This window comes from Gadus chalcogrammus, chromosome 18 (genome assembly GCF_026213295.1).
Source record: "Gadus chalcogrammus isolate NIFS_2021 chromosome 18, NIFS_Gcha_1.0, whole genome shotgun sequence".
NCBI lineage: Eukaryota > Metazoa > Chordata > Actinopteri > Gadiformes > Gadidae > Gadus > Gadus chalcogrammus.
Window position 1 is genome coordinate 5863276 of NC_079429.1, and position 23473 is coordinate 5886748.

At 44.9% G+C, this 23473-nt stretch overlaps 3 protein-coding genes and 1 long non-coding RNA gene across 5 annotated transcripts in view; 1 reads left to right on the forward strand and 3 right to left on the reverse strand.

Moving 5' to 3' along the window:
• Positions 1-5609, reverse strand: part of LOC130371093 (1-phosphatidylinositol 4,5-bisphosphate phosphodiesterase delta-3-A-like) — a 24947-nt gene extending 19338 nt beyond the window's left edge. For both annotated transcript variants that reach the window (XM_056576730.1, XM_056576729.1), the window contains exon 1: positions 5147-5609. In XM_056576730.1, coding sequence (XP_056432705.1) covers positions 5147-5234 — 88 coding nt within the window. In that variant the 5' untranslated portion in view covers positions 5235-5609. The remainder of the gene's footprint in view (positions 1-5146) is intronic.
• Positions 5610-6345: 736 nt separating this feature from the next.
• Positions 6346-11213, forward strand: acbd4 (acyl-CoA binding domain containing 4). The gene is made up of 11 exons (XM_056576707.1): positions 6346-6535; positions 6645-6787; positions 7320-7440; positions 7903-7987; positions 8183-8303; positions 8626-8793; positions 9034-9131; positions 9311-9500; positions 9618-9838; positions 10330-10389; positions 10623-11213. The coding sequence occupies exons 1-11, from the start codon at positions 6531-6533 to the stop codon at positions 10749-10751; spliced, it is 1341 nt and encodes a 446-aa protein (XP_056432682.1). The 5' UTR covers positions 6346-6530; the 3' UTR covers positions 10752-11213.
• On the reverse strand, positions 8418-13266 carry LOC130371077 (uncharacterized). Its single transcript, XR_008893125.1, has 3 exons — positions 10611-13266; positions 9562-9772; positions 8418-8786 (listed from the first exon to the last, which is right to left on the reverse strand). It is a non-coding gene; the product is annotated as an uncharacterized LOC130371077 (long non-coding RNA).
• An 11-nt stretch (positions 13267-13277) lies between these two features.
• LOC130371767 (rho GTPase-activating protein 23-like) overlaps positions 13278-23473 on the reverse strand; it is a 43012-nt gene continuing 32816 nt past the window's right edge. The window contains exons 10-24 of the mRNA XM_056577629.1: positions 23339-23378; positions 23029-23166; positions 21281-21586; positions 20588-20649; positions 20264-20391; positions 19826-19938; positions 19273-19425; positions 18563-18641; positions 18348-18421; positions 18016-18105; positions 17524-17649; positions 16997-17041; positions 16527-16620; positions 14511-14542; positions 13278-14213 (exon numbers count right to left, since the gene is read on the reverse strand). Of these exons, the coding sequence (XP_056433604.1) occupies positions 13278-14213; positions 14511-14542; positions 16527-16620; positions 16997-17041; positions 17524-17649; positions 18016-18105; positions 18348-18421; positions 18563-18641; positions 19273-19425; positions 19826-19938; positions 20264-20391; positions 20588-20649; positions 21281-21586; positions 23029-23166; positions 23339-23378 (2416 nt within the window). The remainder of the gene's footprint in view (positions 14214-14510; positions 14543-16526; positions 16621-16996; positions 17042-17523; positions 17650-18015; positions 18106-18347; positions 18422-18562; positions 18642-19272; positions 19426-19825; positions 19939-20263; positions 20392-20587; positions 20650-21280; positions 21587-23028; positions 23167-23338; positions 23379-23473) is intronic.

Below are 23473 nucleotides of genomic sequence, written 5' to 3' on the forward strand. Positions count from 1 at the left end.
TCAAATTAGAGGTTGATGTAAATCCATCGGCTGGGCTGGTTCGTATAGGAACACTGTAATTCAGACGTGTTGGTCTTCAAGAACATGGTGTAGAAATAGATGGAACATGATGGGAATGCAGGAATAGAAAGAGCATGTTTGAGGAGCAAGGGAGGGTCAGCTGGTCCTGTGGTGGAGGGGAGGACAGATTAGGCCCCATACCAATCAGCTAAATGATGATGTTTAACGGGTAAAGCCTGGGGATCTGTATCGCATTTCGCCGCAAAATTAATACATTGAAAGGGAAAAGCAGAGGCTGCTGACTGCAAACAAGTCTATGTTGGACAATGTTTTGCTCTGAAGTATAGAGATGCTCCTCCAACACAAAAAATCATAATGGATTATGTTCAACACTTAAAGCAAAGTTTTTGATGTGAAATTGTATTGAAATAACATACAACCCACCAAGGAGATACACCAAGGAACCAGCGCCCCACAGATGAAGAAGCACTTCACTTTTTAAATGAGTTGAATGTGCTGAGTTTAGTGTTATCTTTATTTCATTTCCCTGCAGCAAGCTTTCGTTTCTATAGTGAAAGCTCAGTGCCTTGCTTTGTGTCAAAGCAGAAACTAATATTGACACAAGCGATTTGTCTTGACTCTTGAGCGTGTGGACGTGCGCGAATGTTGCAAGGTGCTAGTCCAAATTCCTGATAACTGATGTCAACAAATCACATAATGGTGTTACGTACGTACAGCAGTTAGCTCTGTGTGTCTGATCACACGTCACCAAGGAGATCAGGTTATAGGTTTCTCCAAAGGATTGAAGAGCCTAATCATAAAAATTGTGTTTGTTTGAAATAGACAAAACTATGAATGTATGGAGCTATCAGAAAGAGAATAAAACCCACAGGTCGACCATTGCTCAAATTCATGAATATTTAAATGAAGAACTGTATTTTGATGCTGTGCAAATAGTCCAACACTTGAATTTCTAGCTTTTAAGTCAACACAAAGTGTTCAGTAGGTGAGCAGGACTTGCACTACCATCGATTTTTGTTCACCAAATATTGCAATGTACGAAGTCTGGCTCTACCCTTCATGAATAACTATTTGATAACTTTTAGTTTGAGGTTCCCAAGAACAACGTAATGATCCACCTACAAGGAATGAATAGAAAATGACATATGCCTCCCTCTCTGATTTCTTGTAATCATGTGATAACCCGATGACCGCATGAGGTCATCACAGGTCTTTACCAAACAAGTTGCGTAGGAGGATGTGGTGATGCAAGGGAACCCTTGGCTCGTGAGATGGGTTAAATATTGCAGTAGTATTGATAATGAGGCATCATATAGTAACGTTTTGTTAAAGTCCTCATGAAATGTGGAATGGGAAATGAAAGCTGTTCTTGGTTGTATGATCTTGGTTGGTTCCTCAAGGTAGGAAAAACAAGAAATGAATCCTAGGAATATAAGCAGTTCCTAAAAAAATATTTGTTTGCAGGGCACGACCACAGAACAGTCTCAGTTTTACCACAGAACAGTTTCAGTTTCTTTTGTTTGACACATTCTCATCAGTCTATGTGTACAGCCTTCATGTGAATCTTAAACAAAGCCTTTTTTCTATACATGGATGACTGACTAAAACCAGATCCAAATCTTCACTGGTACCACAAGCCTTATATCACTAATTTGTATCCCTCCTCCTGGTGTCTTCTTGGTCATTTCTTAATGCGATATTGCGTCAAGGATTACATGCAAAGAAACACAATAGTTGTAGAATATACCTATTTAGAGTATGATTACACCGAGGGATCACGCACTGCCCTGGCCTGACCGCGGCTTACGGGGAACCCAGCAGCAGAAACTGCTCTCGTACATCAGCTCTCCTCTCTCTTATACCCTGGTAACAGGCACAGGGAATTGTGTGTTCCTTGTTGCCCATGCAAAAGCATCTGTTGAAATGTCAACCTGTTCCTCTGTCCCACTTGGCAGCAACGTCTGTTTAGAAACGTCGGTCTTCAATATTTTGGTCAAAACAATCTGATCTTATCTTCGTCAGCAACGTTGGCCGAGAGTGGTGTTTGCCACGTCCATTAAGGTTGTGTGAGTGTTTTAACACTGAGCTATTCTGAGTGTGTGTGTGTGTGTGTGTGTGTGTGTGTGTGTGTGTGTGTGTGTGTGTGTGTGTGTGTGTGTGTGTGTGTGTGTGTGTGTGTGTGTGTGTGGTGTGTGTGTGTGTGTGTGTGTGTGTGTGTGTGTGTGTGTGTGTGTGATTGTGTGTGCGTGTTTGTCTTCAGTGTTTGTTCAGTTGTCAGTGCTTAACAAACAAACATAATCTTGGGCTAAAAAGAGGTTGAATCAATTAATAAATCTTCTGTGCCTCTTACACACATTGCGCTAAAGCTGTTGTTGGTGGAACAGGAACGCACGGTGAACACAAGAGACTGACTGTTCGCTGGAAACAGCTTGGTCACTCCTAAAACAACAAAGTCCTGCTACTTGGAGCAAGTATACACCCCCACACGCCCCAAGAACAACAACACATTCAGGCAAATTTGAGATAGTGATTTGACTATCCCATGACACAATCTCTGCTACACACCTTTTCTTACAGGGAAATCGTTATTCAAAGCTACAGCTTGATGTGTGTTCTTGGAATAGATTTGGAACAAATGGCTTTCCCCTTCAGTTGGCTTATGTAGGCACACAGCACAATGTGTTTCAGGCAAGTGCAGACATGGACGTCCACTAGGGGTTTGAGCCCCTGCCCTTTTATCTTCTTGAGCAAAAGTTCCCTTTTCCTGCGGTTTCCAATATTTAAGGAATGATTCACAGACGGTTGTTGGTCTATATATCTGCCTTTCAATGGGGAAAGAGGGGGCCCGACAAAACTCCTGTCACAAACAATCAACCTCCATTTGACTCTGGCGCACAAGTCTAATCATCCTGAATGACATTCTACTAGCAAGCTTTCAGGTAACATTCAACTTCTTCTACTGAAGTCCACGATAGTGCAGTTCCAGTCTGCACTAGTCCATATGAATTGGCTGGGGTACCTTATGAATTGGAACAAGCTTTACTTTGTTGCATTCAATGAGTGAAATGGCTACCCTGCCCCGTCAAAAACCATGAACTGGTGATAAAGAAACAGTATTGCTATTGTTTAGAATCAAATGGCAAACTTTTTCTTAATATCCTATTCATATATCCTGACCCTATGCTATTAATAGCCAGCTCTATTTTATGTGTTTTTGGGTGCCTTTTGGTGATATCTCCAGGGTGGCGCGCTGAGGAGGGAGAAGAGAAGAAGCAGCCGGAGCCCAAGGCAGTCATTAAGCAACAGGAATTTGTATCCAGTATGCAGACAATCAATTATTCAAAAGCCTAATGCTGAAGTCAACCTTAAGATAATTATTAGACGAAAAGCAGATAGCTAAACCATTAATACAAGTGTTATTATACTGAACACAGCGATTGCACTGAAAGTAACATTCTAGAAATGATTGACTGGGGAACAACACTTGGAGCATGTTTGGGGCATGTTGATCGTACACTCGGAGCATGTTTCATATTCGATTTTTTTGATAACGGCCATGATTATCAAAATAATTGCGGTTTTCAGAGATTGAGCCCTTAACCCTTTTGAAATCGATGCGCATCCCTAATGTTTTCACTGCATCCCCTATTAAACACATTGATATTCTACACTCTTCCTCCATATGTCGTCCAATATAAAGCGATGCAATCTACCACTTGAGTCTATTCACGAGTTCATCGTTCCAACTTGAATGACCAGAAGGAGAAGCCTTGGCAAACACTAACAGCAAAACTAGTTTCCCCCCTGCAAAGCAGACAAATATTGTGTCTGGAGCATGCTGGATACTGTACATTTGAGGGAACTCCATGACTGTCCTTTTTTCATTTAAAAAACAACAATCAAAGTGTTCGTTTTTCTGAACCACAGTGGAAAGCCACAGAGGATAGTGTGTCTGCCAAAGCTAACTTGCTGTTCAATAAACGCTATTCATACAATGAACATAAAATAAACCATGTATCAACAGAGATTTTCAGCAACATGTTAGATCATATGAATAATAAAATAAAAGGAAATAATTATTAATTTACATGTTATAAGAAAGTCGTTGGCCCCCATCTACACATCTGGAGAGTACATTCAGTCACAACATCTTCCCATAGTAGAACAGACAAATCAATGATATTTTCAATGCCAGAATTAGGCTAATATTTTTCACAGACCATGCTAAATGGACAAATATTTGCCTCCAAAAAAAGAAGCTATGGATATATGGAACGACAGAGTGCAAACATAGTGCTACACAAAAGTATTATTATTAGTATTTGTTTTGTTAGGGGTAGTAGTAGTAGTAGTAGTAGTAGTAGTAGTAGTAGTAGTAGTAGTAGTAGTAGTAGTAGTAGAATAAGCAGTAGTTGAATTTTGATTTGATTTAGCTTTGATTTATGGAGGACATTAGTTGAATGCTGAGAATATATGCATATAAGATATATATTACATACTGTATCATATTATATCATATTCATGGCCTGGGAAATATTCTTTGTACAGACAAATGTTGGTTGTAGCTGTAACTGTTTACAGAGGAAAAGTCAACACACACACTCACACACAAAACACTCAATCTCTCTCTCTCTCTCTCTCTCTCTCTCTCTCTCTCTCTCTCTCTCTCTCTCTCTCTCTCTCTCTTCTTCTCTCTCTCTCTCTCTCTCTCTCTCTCTCTCTCTCTCTGAGACAAACTCTTCAACTCATCAAAAACAACTTCATCATTATCTTTATTATAATTATAAGAATTATTAGAATTATATGTATGATAATAATACAATATAATAGCATCATATCATATTTATTATAATTGTATAATTATAATAATTATTATAATAATGTAAAATTATAATAATATCAATAATAGGAAGGTCATTATCATCATCATTGAATAATAATTTAATTTGGATTTCCTTTAAAGGATCGTTTGAAAACAAAGACAATCAGGGAGCTGGGCTGATAACGGTCCTGCAGACTGGCCGGCTCAGTGGTAGCAGCATATGCTTCCCATTCACTATCTCCTCCACTCATCCAGTCAAAGCAGACAGTGCTGCATTCACATTAACGTCCCAATGCAACTCACCGAGATTTCGCAAAGGGTCGATAGACTTCGATTCCGGGGTCCCGGCTCCGTTCTTCTTGGAAGCCGCTTTGCTGCCGCTGCCCAACATCGTGCAGAGAACCGCGATGGTTTGATCAAACCAAAGTTCTCGTGTGTTACAGTAGTCGTAGTAAAGGTACTACAGTGAGGATGCAGAATCACTAGACACGCAACGTGAGTGGTGTAGATCCTCCGGGAGGGCTCGGAGGCGCCTCGTGAGTTCAGCAGACAGTCCCGTCCTCTCGGTCGATGACGTCACCAAAGGGGCTGGTCGCTGCAACCGAGACGGCGTAACTAAATAACCCGATTACGACTCTTCATCTCTATACATCACCAGTGCGCTTCGGCTGAGACACCCTTGCTCGACCCAGATATAACCAGTGCGTGATGTTTAGATGTGATGTGTATGGAGCCCACTGTGTATAATGTTTATGCGGAGCCTCAGGCAGAGTTGTTATACATCAGTAGGTCAGGGCAACCTAACCAGGAGCCAATGATGGCGCAGCACATTACTGTATCATATGCCGGGAATATCAGAAGACGTTCTTCCTCTGGAAGAGCGCCCTCTAGCTGATACCTATGTACCTACTGGTCTGGTCGTCTTATTAAAAAATATTAAATTTGTTTGTTATTTATTATTATTTATTATTTGTATGCAAGAGGTGTGTGTGTGTGTGTGTGTGTGTGTGTGTGTGTGTGTGTGTGTGTGTGTGTGTGTGTGTGTGTGTGTGTGTGTGTGTGTGTGTTTTCGTGCGTGCGTGCCTGCGTGCATAACTGCTTGCATGTGAGTTAACGGAGTTGCGCCATTTATTTTGGCGCCGCATGGTGGCTGCGAGTGTAGCCGCATCTTTTAGTGGGGCTGCGCATGCTTGCTCCAAATTAAGTTTCACTATCAGATTAAGAATAACCATCTGAGTCATGTCTTCATTGACCAGTTAGTTATTCATATATAGGCTACATATGAACTTATGTATGTATACGTTTGGGTATATAAGTATGTATCATTTTGATTGAATTTAATTGATGAATCTATGAGTAAATTAATGAAAAAAATGAAATAAATGACAGACCAAACTAGTGAAATAATAAATTAATAATGAATGAACTGGAAGCCCCATCTCCTGGTATCCAAAAACGTAGAATGGGCGGGGCTTGTTAATTGTCATATGACGTGACACGGAAGTGTTTCTCGGTCAAGTCAATTCTCAAGTCGACGTTAGTGCCTATAAACTTAACTTTTGTAAGATCTTTAACTACGTTGATAAATCCCATTTACCGGATCTCCGTGGGATTTTTGGGGATTAGTGTATCTTTCTTGTTTACATGTTCACATGGTGGTTATGGACAGTGTGAAAGGACAATACAAATGAGGTAGGCGACTAATATCTATTATACTAAATAATACACTGCGGCCAGTCGCTGACTTTCGGGGGGAAATTGCTCCACTACCTCATGCAAATGTTAATTTATTGTGTTGTAGTGTTGACTACCACCTTCCGAGGAGACCGGACAGCACCCTCCCACTATCGGCCATGCCCGTACCCACTGTGGCCGAACCCGCACTGGACCACCAGAGACGCTTTGAAGCTGCAGTGGATGTCATCAAAAAGTTACCTAAGAATGGTATGTTACCGCACTTGTCTATTGGTACAGGGTTTGCACTTCATTTGAATGGCTTAAACTCCACGTAACAGCTCTTCAGATGGATAGTCCTCCTGTCCAGCACCCTCACCTAATTCCATCCCAATCCGGTTTTCAGCAAGGATTAGCCTAAAGTGTGTCGCCAGGTGCCTCAGTTTCACTTGGTCCGAATCGAATAACAAATTCTCTTTTAGAGAACAAGCCCTGACAACTAAATGTATGCAGCAACGGGCTCCACAAGGAACACCTGTCACCCGTATCATTAAATATTAAAGCAATTACTCGTTGCACTCTTGCTGGTGAAAAGACAACATTGTAAAAGTTGAATCGTTGATAATATCCGCAAACCAACACTGATTGCTTATAATAGTATAACAACATAGACCTTATAGCCTAGTGTAATTACGTTTTAGTTTTTCATTCATAAACTTGTAACATCAATAAACCACGTGTCCTCCACAGAGAGGGTTTGACAGCTCCGAGCTAAAGCCTCTCTCTCCCTCTGCTGCTGTAGGGCTCTACCAGCCGTCCTACAGGGTGATGCTGCGCTTCTACGGCCTCTACAAGCAGGCCGTCTGCGGGCCGTGCAACCAACCCCGGCCCGGGTTCTGGGATCCGGTGGGCCGCTACAAATGGTCTGTGTCCACCGCTACCTGCTTGTCCCTTTTTTGTTTTCCGTTTTTACTCTCAACACCAAGTGACCCATAGGACTACAACTGGGTCTGTAGGACAGGCCACAGGCTGTAGACCTACTGTACTCTTAACACTTAGGGACCAATGGGACTACAGCTGGGTCGGCTTAGCTCAGGAGGTAGAGCAGTTGTCTTGTAACCTTGTCTTGTAAAAGTGTCTTGTCTTGTAAAGGTTGCTAGTTCGAGCCCCAGCTCCTCCTGTGTTGATGTGTCCCTGAGCAAGACACTTAACCCTAACTGCTCCTGAAGAGCTAGCTGTCGCCTTGCATGGTTGACTCTGCCGTCGGCGTGTCAATGTGTGTATTAACCGATGCAAGTCGCTTTGGATAAAAGCGTCTGCTAAAACGCCCTAATTCTGTACGACACCGATGCGTCCAAACTCACCCTAAACTGATGGATCCCCAGGGATGCATGGAGCCGTATGGGGGGGATGAGCAGTGAAGGCGCCATGGCGACTTACGTGGATGAAATGAAGAAAGTAGCAAAGGAGGTGAGTCCTGCAGGTCATCCCGGACCCGGTGCAGTGCACCCATAAAACGGCCTTCGTTGGACGTTGTCCTGCTTCGTTTGCACGTGACGCATGATGGTTTAAGGAGTTGTCGCTCGGAGGCCGCGTACCGACCCACTCGTCCCGATGCCCTCGATATTTGGAAGTACTTGAGGTGACGTGTTGTGAACTCGGCAGGTCCTGGAAACGCTGCCGGTGAACGAGAAGACAGCGTCCCTCATCCATCACTTTGAGCCCCTCTACCTGGTGGTGGACGACATGCCCCTCCCCCCGCAGGAACTTCTAGACCTCCGCCAAGGTCAGTCCTGACCAGGGCTGGGCAATAAGCCAGTGTTATCGTTTTTCTTTGAAAGGTGCTGTAGGGTGTGGTGTCATGTGATGAAGATATGGACTTATCGCGTGGCTCAGGTTTACTCGCACACAGTTCATAATCCATATTACCTCCAATGCAAGGAGTTTCATCCACAGGCCTTAGGCGCAATCACAATTATGTTGCCTCTTTCTGCGATTTATTTACATGAAAATGTTGGAGATTGTCACTTCAAATAATAAGGCAAATGCACTTAGACAGTGAATGTGCTTGTGGGTCATGTATGTGATGTTTGATCCTCTTGTGTCAGGTGTGAATGGCAGCAGGCCGGTGAAATACCCAGAAGACATGAAGATGAGTGAAGATGAAGATGAGGGACATGAGGAGGCTGAAGATCTGGCTGCTCCCTCTCTAGAGACAGGCCCCGGGGTCCCAGAGTCACCAGAGTCACCAGAACTGTCAGCCAACCCACTGAATGGTCAGACACACAGATACACACACGCACAAAAAAACACAACACGACACAACACACGTTAAGTAATGAAAACAGGTTCAAACTCCTACCATGGAAAAAAACATCTTATTATGAGTTAGAGTTACCTATTATAAATCGATTGACCATTCATTGTGTATCATTAAGCACATTTCCATGTAACTTCTTGGTGTAACATGGCTTCACTCCGGTTGTCTCTGTGTGCTTGGCGTGTGTTGGGTTTAGACTCCGGGCTGTCTGAGGGACTGGCGCCCACCAGCGACTCAGAGAGCGAGATCTTCTGCGACTCGATGGATTCAGAGGAGCAACTTCTCAACACAAAGGCAAGACGTGTGCTCTCAACAACCACTCCGGTCCGGTAGATCTCTGACCCTGTTCTCAGCCTTCGGAGAAGTTAATTAACATCGCAGTGTGATGACGTGTATGAACAGCACCAGAATGTCCCCGTCAGGGATGAGCAGCAGCTCGGTGAATGACCTGCCCACGTGCGCTCCCTCCACAGATCAAGACCAACGGGTTCCACAACGGCCACTCGGACCCTTCGTCACACCAGCCCTGGAGCCACGAGACCGTTGCCGGGGCAACGCAGGTGGGGTCGGGTCAAGGTGGCGAGGGGGCGGGGGAGGACAAAGGCCCGAGGAGGAGGAGGAGTCACAGTGGGAGAGGCGGTCCCGAGCAGGGCTGGAGAGAACGTGAGTGTGTGTATGTGTGTGTGTGTGTGTGTGTGCGAGTTAATATCTAAATCCTACACACCTGGTATAAACCCCAGGCTCGTCTTATTCTTACATCAGTATATTCTTTCCTCACAGGTGGCGCTCCTCCGGGCAGCCCCAGACCTCCCGGGCGTGGGGCTCCTAATATGGGCGGTGGGGGCGGCGGGGCCGGCAGGGGCGGTCCCGAGGGCGGGGCTGAGCGGCTGCACGACGCCCAGCTGCAGCAGCAGATCGTGGTGGCCCTGCGGCGGCTGAGGGAGGACATGCGCAGCGTCATGGAGCGTCTGGAGGCGGTGGAGCATCTCGCCGCGGAACACGTAGGCAGTGACCCATCTGGCTTGAAGCCCTGCCCGCTACTGTCCCTGCTCGTCCCCTCCCCTTAATGTTCTTAATACTCCTGCACACTGCTACGGTTAGGGGTTACGGGGGAAATGTGTCTGGAAACCCCAGTCACACCCCACAAAACCTGATGCAACCGGCTAGATCTTGGGCTAAGAGATGGATTTGTACGCATCCGATTTGAAGGCCAGAAATAGAAAGCTTCTGCTTAACTCGTTTGGATTGTCCTGTTACTCCAAGTCCTAATAATGTGCGTCTGTTGGATATAATAATGGCACACGATTGTGAATGTGCACATTCTCTAAAAATACCACCCAAAGAACATGTTCCCCATATTTATTGTTTCATACAACAATGGAAAATTGGATAGTGGGTCTACGTCTTGATAGTTGGTCTGCACAGTCGGCTCGACCAGGTGTATTTCTGCTGCCTGCCTTTTGAAGTAACGTGTGTTTGTCTGTCTCAACAGGCCCAGAACGAGGACTGGACGCTGTGCTCCCAGTGTGCAAACGCCTCAAACTCACCGGAGGTCAGTGCCGCAGTAGTTAATATTATCTAGCTTGCTGCTCTGGAAGAAACAAAATATATATATCTTTTGCAAGATAAACAGGCTGTTAGATTCTATAGTCATTCATAGTCTGCTATTCAGAAACAACAGACCGTAATAAAGAATTATGTAATCGACTCAATCAGAATCGAGCATCTAAACAAAGCCGTGTAATAACGACCATTATAACAGCGTTGTCTTACGGATCGTTCCAGGGGGAGAAATGGTGGCCGTTCGACGTGTCGGGCCACACCCTGCTACTCCTGCTCATGTGGCCCCTGGTGGCCCAGGGCCTCGTGATGCTGCTGCGGAGGGCCCAGAAGAGAGGCTGCGTGTCCTCCTGAAGGGCCCCCAGGGGTCGGACGTACTGTGCTGCCCAGACCGCAGTGACCCTTTTCAGTGCAATGGTGTGAGTGGTGTGTTCAGATAGAGAAGGAACTTGGGTCTTTTGCGCAAACTCAGCAGTAGGAAGAGTCAAGGGAATGGATTTAGTGGACACACTGGAAATTATGTGAAGAGATGTTTCAGGATTTGTCTCACCTTGTAAAACACAACTTTAAAAAACCTGTTATTAAATTATTCTTAATTGATTGTACATAGGTTCTGATTGTGATGAAGTGACGATTGCAGATCTGTATTTGAAGTTTGGACGACAATGGAAACAATAAAACAGATATCCCAGCAAGAATATAATATATACCCCTTTGTGTTTATATGTTTTTGCTTTTAATCAAAAAGGTGATGAATTAGGGAGCCATATGATATATTGCACTACTATATCCCAATCCTTCTACTCATGGAAAAGTTGTTCCTGTTAAGAGTTTCGTTAATATTCTAAATAAATGAGTTGCTCACTGAGCCCTTACAGATTCGGAAAAGCGACATGGGGAATAGGTTTGTGCTAGTAATGCGGTTAGCATACACCACGACCACAAAGTTATCATAATTAAATAGGAAAATATAAAATCCCACACTAAAAACCCACAGCAACATAGAATACTCACCGGTGTGCTTTCATGAAGAGACATTTAAAGGTGTTTTCAGCTCCAACACAGAACTGACCGAAGACCTGCAGCCAGGCCCAATCTATAGCCCCTGGCATGGGTTGCTCAGGTGTAGCTCGTTCCCCCAACGAGTCACTGGCCCAACACTAGTGAATCGCCACAAAATGCACCGATTCCAGAACCACCTGCCAAAGTGCCTTGGTGTGTCAAACTAAACTTATTACAACAATCTATTCATCATCAGGATATATATGTATTATAGACCATTTTCACAGTGGCGTCGCAGAACAAACACATGTGTCACTAATAACAATTTATGGGTCTGCTTGTTTAATGTATATGGGGAGGGTTAGGCTTAGTGAAGACACTATATTGAAGACATATTGTCCCCCATTGGGGGACAATAAACTATTTTTGAACTTCGAACTTTGAACATTCCATGCAGTGAAACAAAAGCAGATGCAACTAATAACTATTGTTATGAGCGACAGTGTTATCACGTGAGAAAGCCTCTGTGAATTTGACAGACATTTTGATTGAATGATCGCACTTACTCTGTGGCGAAAGGAACAAACACGTTGGTTTCAAAAACAAATAATTTAATATATTATGTATAATGTACACAGGTTAACTTAACAAGGCTTTGTACAACGGTTACAAAATTGGTCCACGCACAGTCATCCAAGTACATAGAGTACATGCACCAGGGCACAAGTATACACACATGTTTCAGATATGATAAACATGACTAGGAGTCGGCTTTAGGAAGACATGGTCTACCGGTGGTTGCACCACCAGGTCATACGGATAAACAATAGGTTCAATAGGGTAGGAACTTAAGAAACAAGCAATAATTCCAATAGGGACAAAGTAATAAAGTAAGACAAAGGTATTCATGGTTTTAAAATGTCTGTTCTGTTGGTTTGTTATCCTCATATGATCTGATTAATACTGACACTGTTAAGTTGGAGTGTCTCTTGGCATATGTGTGGTGTGTGTGTATAGATATATCAATATCTATATATAGATATAGAGGTAAGATATACAGTTAGTAGCTTGATGATTCATGTGACACATCTGTTTCTACTGTAAATCTCTGGATGAGCGCACAAAAATGTGGAATGTTTGGGTTGGGTTTAGGTGGGGTTGATCATGTGATATGATGGATGTTATGCCCCCTCTCTTGCTAGTGAGTCAGACCAATCTCATACCTCGACATGACAGAAGCAAAAGGGACAAATATTGTGTTAGGATCAAACAGAATATATGAAAAAGGACTGATTGCTGAGTTGACAACTGGGCTTATTATAGTTTCAGTGCTGCTGAAACTATTTTAGGCCCTGCATCTGTACAACAATGAATAACTAACATCTCTTCTGGGGTCACAACAGGGTGACGTGACGTCTGCATCATTTTGATGAATGTGGATCTCAAATGTTTCATAAGGCTTCCTCATGTTATTTGTAATCAATTGCCAATTGTTTATATCGCTAAATATGGAGGTTAATTCCAAAACAGTATTAAAAAAATCTGAATTTCACTGCTTCAGTGTAAAAAGCTTTTATCTAAACAGTTTCAAAAACGTTCAGTAGGAAAGTGAACCCTCATGGCAATTATTTGATCAGTCATGCAGTTTTAAAACCGCAGTAGCTCCAAGCGTCGCGTGACGACGCTCACATCTTAATATCAACGAAGCATACAAGAGGAACCTTAATACAAATAACATCCACACGTTGAAATTAAGGACTTGAACTTGATATTACAAAGTCCTAAAGTGAGGCATCAGGCTTCAAACCTTGCAATGTCGGAGATCCAGTTTCTTTGCAAATCGTGGTTGAAGAGATTTTGTACCCAAGACCAGATGAGTCAAACCACAACTGTGTGGCGACGGAATGCTCTCCTTTTGTCCCGGGAGTCCATGGCCGACTTCCTCAGGACAACCACGGCATCTGGATCCATGAATCCCAAGGAAGGAGGAGAGAGGGTCGGGGCCTCCGCTGCTGTAGAACGAAGTCTGTCTATCCTCTGTGGTCTCTGCTGAATCGCCACAGGACTGAGAATGGAGCCCTGGGGTGCACCGAAAACCCTTGGCACTCCCTCGATGACTCTGATAACCTCCACCCGTTTTCCTCTCCAATCTTCCGCCTGATGCATCTCGAGGTCCAGGTTCATAGACACCGCTCTCTCTCGCCCTTCTCTCGCCGTGCGGTATCGGACGGACACCGGCTGGTTACACTCAGGCTCCTGTCTGGTTGTGGAGACGGGGTTCTGGCACCGCCTTCCGGGAGGCAGCCAGGAGGGGATCACGGGCAGTGGCTTGGCAAGGTATCGGGGCCTGGGGTGCTGGAAAGGACTGGTTCCGTACAGGGGTCTCTGGCAGTTCGCATGAAGCCTTGTCGGACACTGATAATAATGAGAGTAAAGGAAACTGCTGGGGCGGGGCTGCACGGGCCTTTCGCCTCGCCTCTTCACCTCCTCCTTCTGCATCCCTTTCTCCGCCTTCTCTCCGTCGCAGCGGACGCAGTCCTCGGCAGCTTCCCCTCCTTCCTCTCGCCTCGAAGGGTCGCACCTCGTGGGCGTCTCCTGTGCGGCCTCGTCCCCGTCTCCATGCTCTCTCTGCTCCGAGCCGCCGTAGTTGCTGGTTTTGACCGGTTCGTGCTCAGAGTCGTCGTCCGTGCTGCTGCTGCCAACCCCCGCCGGGTGTAGGCTGGGGCTCTTCTTACGCTTCCTGGTCACCGCGGACATGATGGACATGGAGAGGAACTCCCTGGTGCTCATGTCCTTCTTGGGACCCGACGACGGCTGTAACACACGGGGTCAGGGTCGGTGTTAGGAAACAACAGGAGTGAGAAGAGCCGTTTCATATTGTCTAAAAGCATCCAGGAATAGCCTTATGGTCTCGTGGAGGAAAGACTTGATCGTACATTACCATGTTATCCAGTATATAGTACAGTCTCCTTTATCATCACCTAGACACCTAGCTTATTCACTTCAAAGTCATTCAAAGGGTCAAGACATTCACTGTCCATTTCCCCTATGATTGCTTTTTTGTAATTTTTGGTTGAGTGTTTAACATAAACATTTATTTATTTGTTTTACCTTGGACTTAACTGAATCGCTGGTGGTGGAATCTGTCAGAACAGAAAGAAGGGGAACAGAACGAAATGAAGCTAGGTTAGCGTGTCATCTTCAGTATAGCCCACAGAGGTACCGTTGGTAGCATGTGAGCTAGCATGTAGTGTGCATCACTATCCAAACTGTTCAAAGCACAAATCACATAGTGAAGCAACATCATAGAGGAACACCAGCCATAAATGCTCCAAAGAAATCCACCATTACAGGAATGATAATTGTATTTGTATTGACCTGTCTTTTGTTAATTCAGCTAACAAATTCACAGTTAAAGCAAACACAAATCGGTATAGCTTCAGCTTAATTGTTTCACTTTGAAAAATAGGCTTCTCACTAAACACAAAGGTGTTTCTTAATTACCGCTTCAGCTATCCATTATGGTTCTATGTTTCAAATAAAAAGCCTAATAGGCAGATTGCTTGTCATGAATTGGTCATTTATCTTCTAAAGGCAATTTGAGCTGAACCTGATTGAAGCAAATATGGCTAATGTGTCCCCTTTTGTAGGACAAAAACAATATTATTATGACACAAAACATAATTATTATGACATTAAATATGAGGCAGACAAAATGCTGGTAAAAAACAAAAACCAAAAGCCAACAAAGTCAATGAGCGAATGGACCCAAGTGTTTTGAACCCATACACACATAACACGCACAAACACTCTCTATGTACATACATACGCACAAACACACACACAAAGACAGATACAGACCCTCACTCACACACACACACACACCAACACACACACACACAGACACACACAGACACACACACACACAGGCACACACACACAGACACAGACACACACACACAAGCAGGTAGACCTGGCCTACCGCAGAGGTTGATCCAGTGTCTCAGCTAGGGAAAAGAGAGCAGAAGTGATCAGAAAGAGAGAGTGAGAATGAAAAGTTGGAAATGTCATGTAGACGTTTATCAAGTACAGGAGACGCAAAGAGAGAAAGCACATTTCAAGCACTGAATACTCAAGTATCCTCCCAATAGTTTGGGAGGATAGTTTGGGAGTAGATTATACAGGGGATAGACTGGGCCAGAGTTGGCAGGATAGGTCATTTACACCTGTGGTGTCTGAGGAAAAAGTTGTTTTCTTAATCACATATGTATAGCATGATGAGTCAGCCCTCAAAAGACTGGTTTACCAGGGCATCGACATGGTTGGATCACAGAAAGATGTTAAACAGGTTTATCAGCCAATGTTGAGCCAAATGCTGTTTCTATTTGTGGTTGTGTTTGCGCCCATGTGGTTGATGTGACTGTTTGTCAACCAAATGTGTGTGTGTGGTGGTGTCTTGTTTCACTTTAGTTATATTATCCTTATATTTATGCATGCATACATATTGTATATCAGTATGTCGAACAAAGTGACTTGTTAAAACTGTTGGTGCTGCAATTAAACAGCATGAAACATGCTTTTAAAATAATCATAGAGTGACCAGGCGTGAGGGAAAACCATGTGATAACATAACACCCCGCACTGCTAAAAAGCCAAGAATGATTATTAAGCAGTTATCAGCACAAGGTCTTGCATCTTTAAATCCTTTGTGCAGATCCATACGCGACAAAACAACAACAACGGCCGTGTGGGGAAGAGATTTTAGAATGCAAGGTTCAGTTTTAGTGTGCGCAGTACTTAATTTACTGCACAAACATCACCACCGTCCCATCAGGAAATTAACTGGCAACAATGGGTGAACTCTACCCAGCAACAGTGCTGAGGGGTTTGGCAAAGGCTGTCTGTGATTGGCCAAACCGTCATAAAGTTGTGCTATTTCCAACCAACTGCAGAGTGCTGAAATCAGCTGGTTATCAAGTTTAGTGGGAGAAGGTCACAGAACAGTAGTAGGCAGCAAGCAAAGGCCCTGATCAACTTTAAAGAGAGACCAATCAAAGACACACGCACACAGACACACATCGTTGATTAAAAAAACAACACTGCATGACTGGGGGCCTCCTGCCTCACCTGAGGCCTCTCCAGGCATGCCGCTCCTGCCGATGTTGGACAGCAGGTGGTCGATGTTCGGCGCGGGCTGACTGTCAGGCTTATCCTCCGGGGCCTGAACACACATACACACACACACACACACACACACACACAGGTGCACACACACACACACACACACACACAGGTGCACACACACACACACACACACACACACACACACACACACACACACACACACACACACACACACACACACACACACACACACACACACACACACACAGACACAGACACACGCACTGTATGAGTTCCAGACACAGACACATGTGTAAAGTAACAATGAAGGAATCAAATAACTTGACCATTCTACCTAGTTCTGCCACTGGTACATACACGGACTACGGTTGTGACTTCATACCGGATGCTAGAGCTATGGCTCTCCCTCATAGTTAATGTTAATTATATAATATGATAGTATGTTGACGTACCTCGTCCTCCTCATCCAGTGATCCATCATCAAAGAACCAGTCATGCTGCAGGGATCACAGAAACAGTGAACACCAGAGCTGAGCAGATGATGCTTCAGGCTACACGATTTACCACAGAACGAGACGATGTTGCAGACGGCGTTCTTTTCACCACGCGCGTATGAAGCAGTACTCGCTTATATAACAAAATAGAATGTGACCCATCTCCAAGCGTATTGTCAAGTTTAAGCATCTCTTAAAAGGTTTCGTTAAATACAATCAAACCGAAGGGAAAGGGACAGCACAGCACCAAACTAATCAAATCACTAATCACCACAGTGATCAGCCTAGGATGAGTCTGATGAGTTTTTAATAGTGAACATTTAGAGCCAGCACCAAAGATCCAGCCAAGATCCAGCCAAACACAAAAAAAAAAAAGCCTTCCCCTGATTCACGGCTGATTCTACCGTCTTTGTTGCGCTTTAAGTTTGAAACTCTTAACGTCGCGTTAAGGCATCAAAGGGAGGCGGAGGAGTTTGGGTTCTTACGTGCAGGATGAGCGTCTCCACGATCTTGTAGCGGTCGGGCATGTGCGTGACCATGTCCGTCATGTTGTCCTCCGACGTCCGGACCAGCGTGGGACCAAACACCAGAGCCAGGTTCCTGGGTTCCATCTGGACAGCAGACACAGCACTCAACAACTCCTCCTACTCAACCCAACTCAAGGTCCAGACCCTCTCATTGATGACCCGCATGGTGGACTCAAAGCCGAGTTACGAGCTCGATCATCTCGGTTTAAAGCATGATGTTGTCCTTCTACCTCCGTGTGACTGGCAGGATAACATATGGCCAATATATGCAACACAAACACTCTAAATGAAATCAGCGCTGTCCGACCAATAGACAGTGCTGTCCCTGTCTATTGTCGTCAATCGATCATGGGCGTTGTCTGCTCAACCAAAGTAGACTTGCCTGAGGGGCAGGGTGTTCTGTGAGGAAGGAACCCATCTCCTCTCAGCTGGACATGAAGACTCACTCACCTTGTTCTTATCTGCGTTATCAGCCACCTTCTTGAGATGGCCCACCAGGTATCTGAGAGTGTGGTGGTAGTAATCTGGGAGTTCCTGGATCTGAGGAGAGAGAGGGAGGAAGACAGGGAGGAGGAGAGAGGAGGAGGGAGGGAGGGAGGGAGGGAGGGAGGGAGAGAGGGAGGGAGGGAGGGAGGGCAGGATTGCATCATTTTGAATGTGAACGTTATAGTTGACACTTTTTTTTTCTTCTTGCATGCAATTCAATATCATGCAGTAGAGACACTTCCAGTGTATATGCATGTGTTGTTTGTTCTATCCTGTCAGCTCTGGTGAATACTTACAAGTTTCTTCATGGTTTTTAGCCTGTCCCCGGCATCCTCAATCCGGTTTGCATCGATGAAGTCGTTATACTTATCTACGAATGGTAAGAGAAAGAATTAACACATAATGATTTGAAATTCTGACCCATTGAATCATGATTATTGATCAACCCTTCTTCACTGTCATTAATAGTAAAAAACTAACTACTATAGTAAAACTTAATGTTTAAACTTACCATCTGTAAAAACAGGTTCCGGTAGTTTCCGGAAGAAGGACTTGAGAAGGCTACTGATTACGTTCAAATCTTGCCATCTCTGGAGATAGAAGAGGAAGATCAGTTTCTAATAGAAGTTACAGTTAAAGTTAAAGAGTTATTGTAATGTGGTGAATCACTGTTTTATACCAACATTGTCAACACATTCTGTCTAACCAAACCCATTATATCAAACTACGATGTAAGCATAACAACCACAGCAGAAGTAGTGGAGCAGTTTTTCTGCTAAGGCATCCTTTTAAAGGGCAACTGCTTTGCAATAAGTGAGTCAGTGAATGTGCTGCCATCTAAAGGTTAAACACCATAAACGGTTAAGAGAGGCATGACATGATGATGGTGGTGTGGATTTAAGCGTCTTGGTTTGGCATAAACTTGGTTTTGATCCGTCGATCAGGTTTTTTTTTATCAAAGATTGACACGTGCTGCGAAACAATGTACTCGGTTTACACAAAAAAAATTCACATGATTGACGCATTGGTCTTGGATTTAGGTTCCCCGTTCGTCCAATTTGGCAAAATAACATCAATGGGCCGACTTCAGCACAACCGTGCTCACAAACAGTGCCAACGTTGCAGGCGGCGATTCTTACACCCCACGTGTACAAAGCGGTCCTCTCTTATGACTCTAGAAAACAGCAGAGCATGCCCGGTGTCCCTTGGCACCACACCCACCTCCTCAGCTGTGTTGATGTCCAGGCCCTTGTTCAGGTGCTCCTGGAGGTTGGACACCATGGCGTTGTTCCCCGGTACCCGGTAGATCCCGGTGTAGTCCAGCCCCGAGGCCTCCACCACCCCGCAGCACATCTCCACGATCAGGGGAACAAACTGCCGCAGAATGAAATATTTAGGTGGAGGTCAAAGGCGGACATGCACTCACCAGAAACACAATCAGAAGCATCAATGATTGTCCACATAGTGAATGGTTAATGCATTTATAAAGAGCTGTTCTAACCTGTGACCACTCAAAGTGCTTTACAATTAGTTTTTCACATTCACCAAGACATACCCACATTCATACACCGACAGCGGAGTCCAATATGCAAGTTAACAGCCAGCCAGTCGGGAGCAGAGACAGTTAGGTGTTGCCCACGGACGCTAAGCTAGGATGAGCCAGTGATCAAACTAGTAGCCCCGCTCTGCCTCCTGAGCTCCTACCACCAAAAGGCTTTTCTGGAACAGGTTATTGTTGAAAGTAAATAATGGCGCATGATCGCAAGTACTGTACCTTGCTGTTCAGTGCAGGCTGACAGTCCTCCAGTCTGATGCCAAAGGCTTTGGGAGTGCCCGTCTTTTTGCTCTTCTTCATGATGTGGATGCCCCACACGGCCTTGAGGTCATCTGGAAGACCAAACGCATCGTTAGTTGTGGAACACCAAGTCACCCGTCCCACTGGGTCAAATGAGGTTGACTATGAACAACTCGCCGGAATATGGAATACTCTGCAGAACATGGTAAACTTGCCAGACTACGGAAAACTCGCCAGACTGGAAAACTCGGCAGACCATAGAAAATTCCTTAGAGGCACAAACCTATTGCTAAAAACTGCCAACACTGCCTCATTGACTTTGGCTATTTCAAGTGAAAAAATAGATGATCAACCTAACGAAATCATGTGACGACAGACCCGGGTGGTCTACTCTGCAGGACTGTTGTGTGTTGTTACCGTAGTTACTGTGTGACCCACCGGTCTTGGAGGAGCGGGTCACGGAGTTGTTGTCCGTCTTGGCCAGCAGGAAAGGGGGCATCATGCGGTGGGCCCTGGGGGAATGGTCTGGCTTGTTGACCGTGGGACTGAGCAAACACAACGCAGGGAACCATGTATCAAGCACACAGGTAAAGGGGCAGTAGGTACGATTTCAGAGCTGTCATTTCAGTGTCATTTGTGGCATCTGTTAGATTTAAGAGACTGAAATGGTCCGTAGGAATATATGTTTCTATGTGTTTAAGTTGACGGGAATATATTTGAATACTGAATAATTAAACAGACCTCTGTTTCTTGTAGTCGTTCAACCTCTTGTTGATGAGGGCTTGCCGGGAAAAACCGAGCTCCTAAAACATAAGTGGATCTCGTGTTAGATGTGTCCGCATATAGGAGTTTACCCATTTACATGCATCAAAGCCAGAAATGGATCTCTTAATAGTGTTGATCTAATATTCTCCTTGCCTGCTGCATTCCTTCTCGAGGTATAAGAATATAAAGTAACTGGCTCATGAACATAACGTAACTGACTCCGTGAATATATCACAACTGACTCAATGAATAAAATGTAACTGACTCCATGAATATATCATAACTGACTCAATGAATAAAATGTACCTGACTCATTAACATAACATAAATGACTCCATGAATACAACGTAACTGCTTCATGAACACAACGTGACTCACTCCGAATACAGCATAACTGACTCAACGAAAACAATGTCACTGACTCCATGAACACAGCGGCACTGACTCCACCACCACAACATCCCTGATTCCACGACCACCACGTCCCTGACTCCCACGACCACCACATCCCTGACTCCCACGACCACCACGTCCCTGACTCCCACGACCACCACGTCCCTGACTCCCACGACCACCACGTCCCTGACTCCCACGACCACCACGTCCCCGACTCCCACGACCACGTCGCCACGTCCCTGACCCCCCCCCCGCACGGCCCCCAGAACCCACCTCGGAGTCGGTCTTGCTGTTCTCCCGGATGACGCGGATCCAGGCCAGCATGTCCTCGCGGTCCTCGGCCTGCAGCAGGTACTCACAGAAGTCCTGCGTGGTGAGGCGCAGCGTGTGCTTCCTCTTGGTCTCGCTGTAGGCGATGTCCACCAGGCAGCCCCGGATGCAGATGGGCGGCTGGTGGTCCTGGCCGGGGGCCCCCGCGCCGTGGAGCACCGCCTCCCGCTTGTCCTTGTAGAGGAACAGCGAATGGGAGCGCAGCACGGAGAACACGCGCTTCCACGGTCGCATGCTGCCGCCGAGCTTCTGAAAAGAGAAGACAAGGATGAAGAGATGAGCACGACTTAATACGGGATTGTTGGTTATTTAGTGTTTTAGTTGAGCTATTTTTGTCCGGGGATAGGGAACATATTGGGATGTAAAATATATTTCTCAAGAGTGACTAAACACACACTCGTATACAATTAGATACTTAAGCAATATCACACGAGAGGGAGTGCTGTTGAACTGAATACAGCACGGCTGGGATTCGGTCGTAGGTTCGAGGCCGGAAGCCGAAGGCAGAAGATAATCCCAGCCGTGCTGATACTCAGTACAACAGTCAGACCTTGAGTGTGATATTGCTTTATACAACAGTTCTACAAGCACAATAAGCAACAACAGATTATCATTTGGTTGTTTATTTAATGTTGTTTTTTTTGGCTTCACCAACATTAATAGATCCGCAACTGGACTGGGACTGAACTGTTGCCAAGCAACACATAAACCCGCTAGCTTGACATAACATTAATTGTTATTAGACATCTGTTAAGTGGAGTGATACATGTATAGTTAAAATTCCCCGTGCTGTTATACTCTATATCAGCACTCCTGGAATGCCTCTGTTCCAATCAAATGACTTGGTCGGAATTAACTGTTGTATAAAACGTAATAACGTTAACATTTACTGATGCTTAGAAGCAAAACTACATCCACATGAGGGTGGTTGTGCGAGGTTAGTGATGGCCACTCTCTAGCCTTCTACCAGATCCGGGATCTGTTAGCATCTGTACCGGGGGCGGAAGGGATTATGTACGGATTGTGGATTGCTTGGCAAATAAAGTTTCTTTAAAACCCTAATCTCTTGAATATGATTGGTTGGTGTATAAAAGACAGCCAATGCTTAGGTCTGGATCAATGAAGGGATTATGATTTCAATCAGCAGATGGGCTGCTGGGCATGTGACAGGGGATTGGATGAACGGCTTCTTCTGAACCGAGGCAAGATTCCATTCCGATGTATTTAAAGGGAATAGATTACATGAGTGGTCCAACGTCTCCACAAACTTATCATGGAAACGGAGCTGACATCGCAGACAGTGGTAACTTCGCTGTCTGCATGGGAAGCAGTACTCTCTTTTATTAGAGAATAGCCAAGTGCAACTGTCACAATGACGATGCTGCAATCCACCTGGGTGGGGGCCTCACTCCATCTGAGTGGCTTTTACTGGGCTGCTCCAGACGAGTACACAATGTGTTGTTGTTGGAAAGCCGGTTTATTGTACGGTTTGCAGACAATGATACATGAGCAGGTACTTCATGTTCCCGGGCAGGAGATCTCCTTTAGTGTGTGTGGTAGTGGCTGATTCAACCTGTGCAAATTGATCAATGTGTGCGTGTGTGTGTGCGCGCGTGTGTGTGTGTGTGTGTGTGTGTGTGTGCGTGCGTGCGTGCGTGCGTGCGTGCGTGCGTTCGTGTGTCGTGCCTTACCTTCCCCTTCTCTGTGAGGATCTGTTTGGAGTGCAGCCAGCCCTCTTTGCGGACGTTGCTAAAGGTGATGGTTCCCAGCTCAGAGGTGGAGTGGCGTTTGGACCTCGCCTCTTCTTGGGCTCTGAGTGTCTCCAGAGACTACCAGAAAGTAATAATACACTTAATAACATGGCAGAGAGTACGACACACAGTAATGACATGTCATGGGAGGTTTGAGTGCCAATAGAAGATGCAATCACACACAGAAGAAGAAACAAAAAATATGTCGTCTTCAATAATGAAAGTGAAACAAATAATGACACAAACTTACGCCATCGGTGAAGAAGCTCTTGACTCTTTTTGGTAATCTCCTAATAAGTATAAATCACATTAATGGATTCATGTCATTATTCAGGTGTATTCAACACAGATACATATATCTGTATAATAATAATTGTGTGTCGAC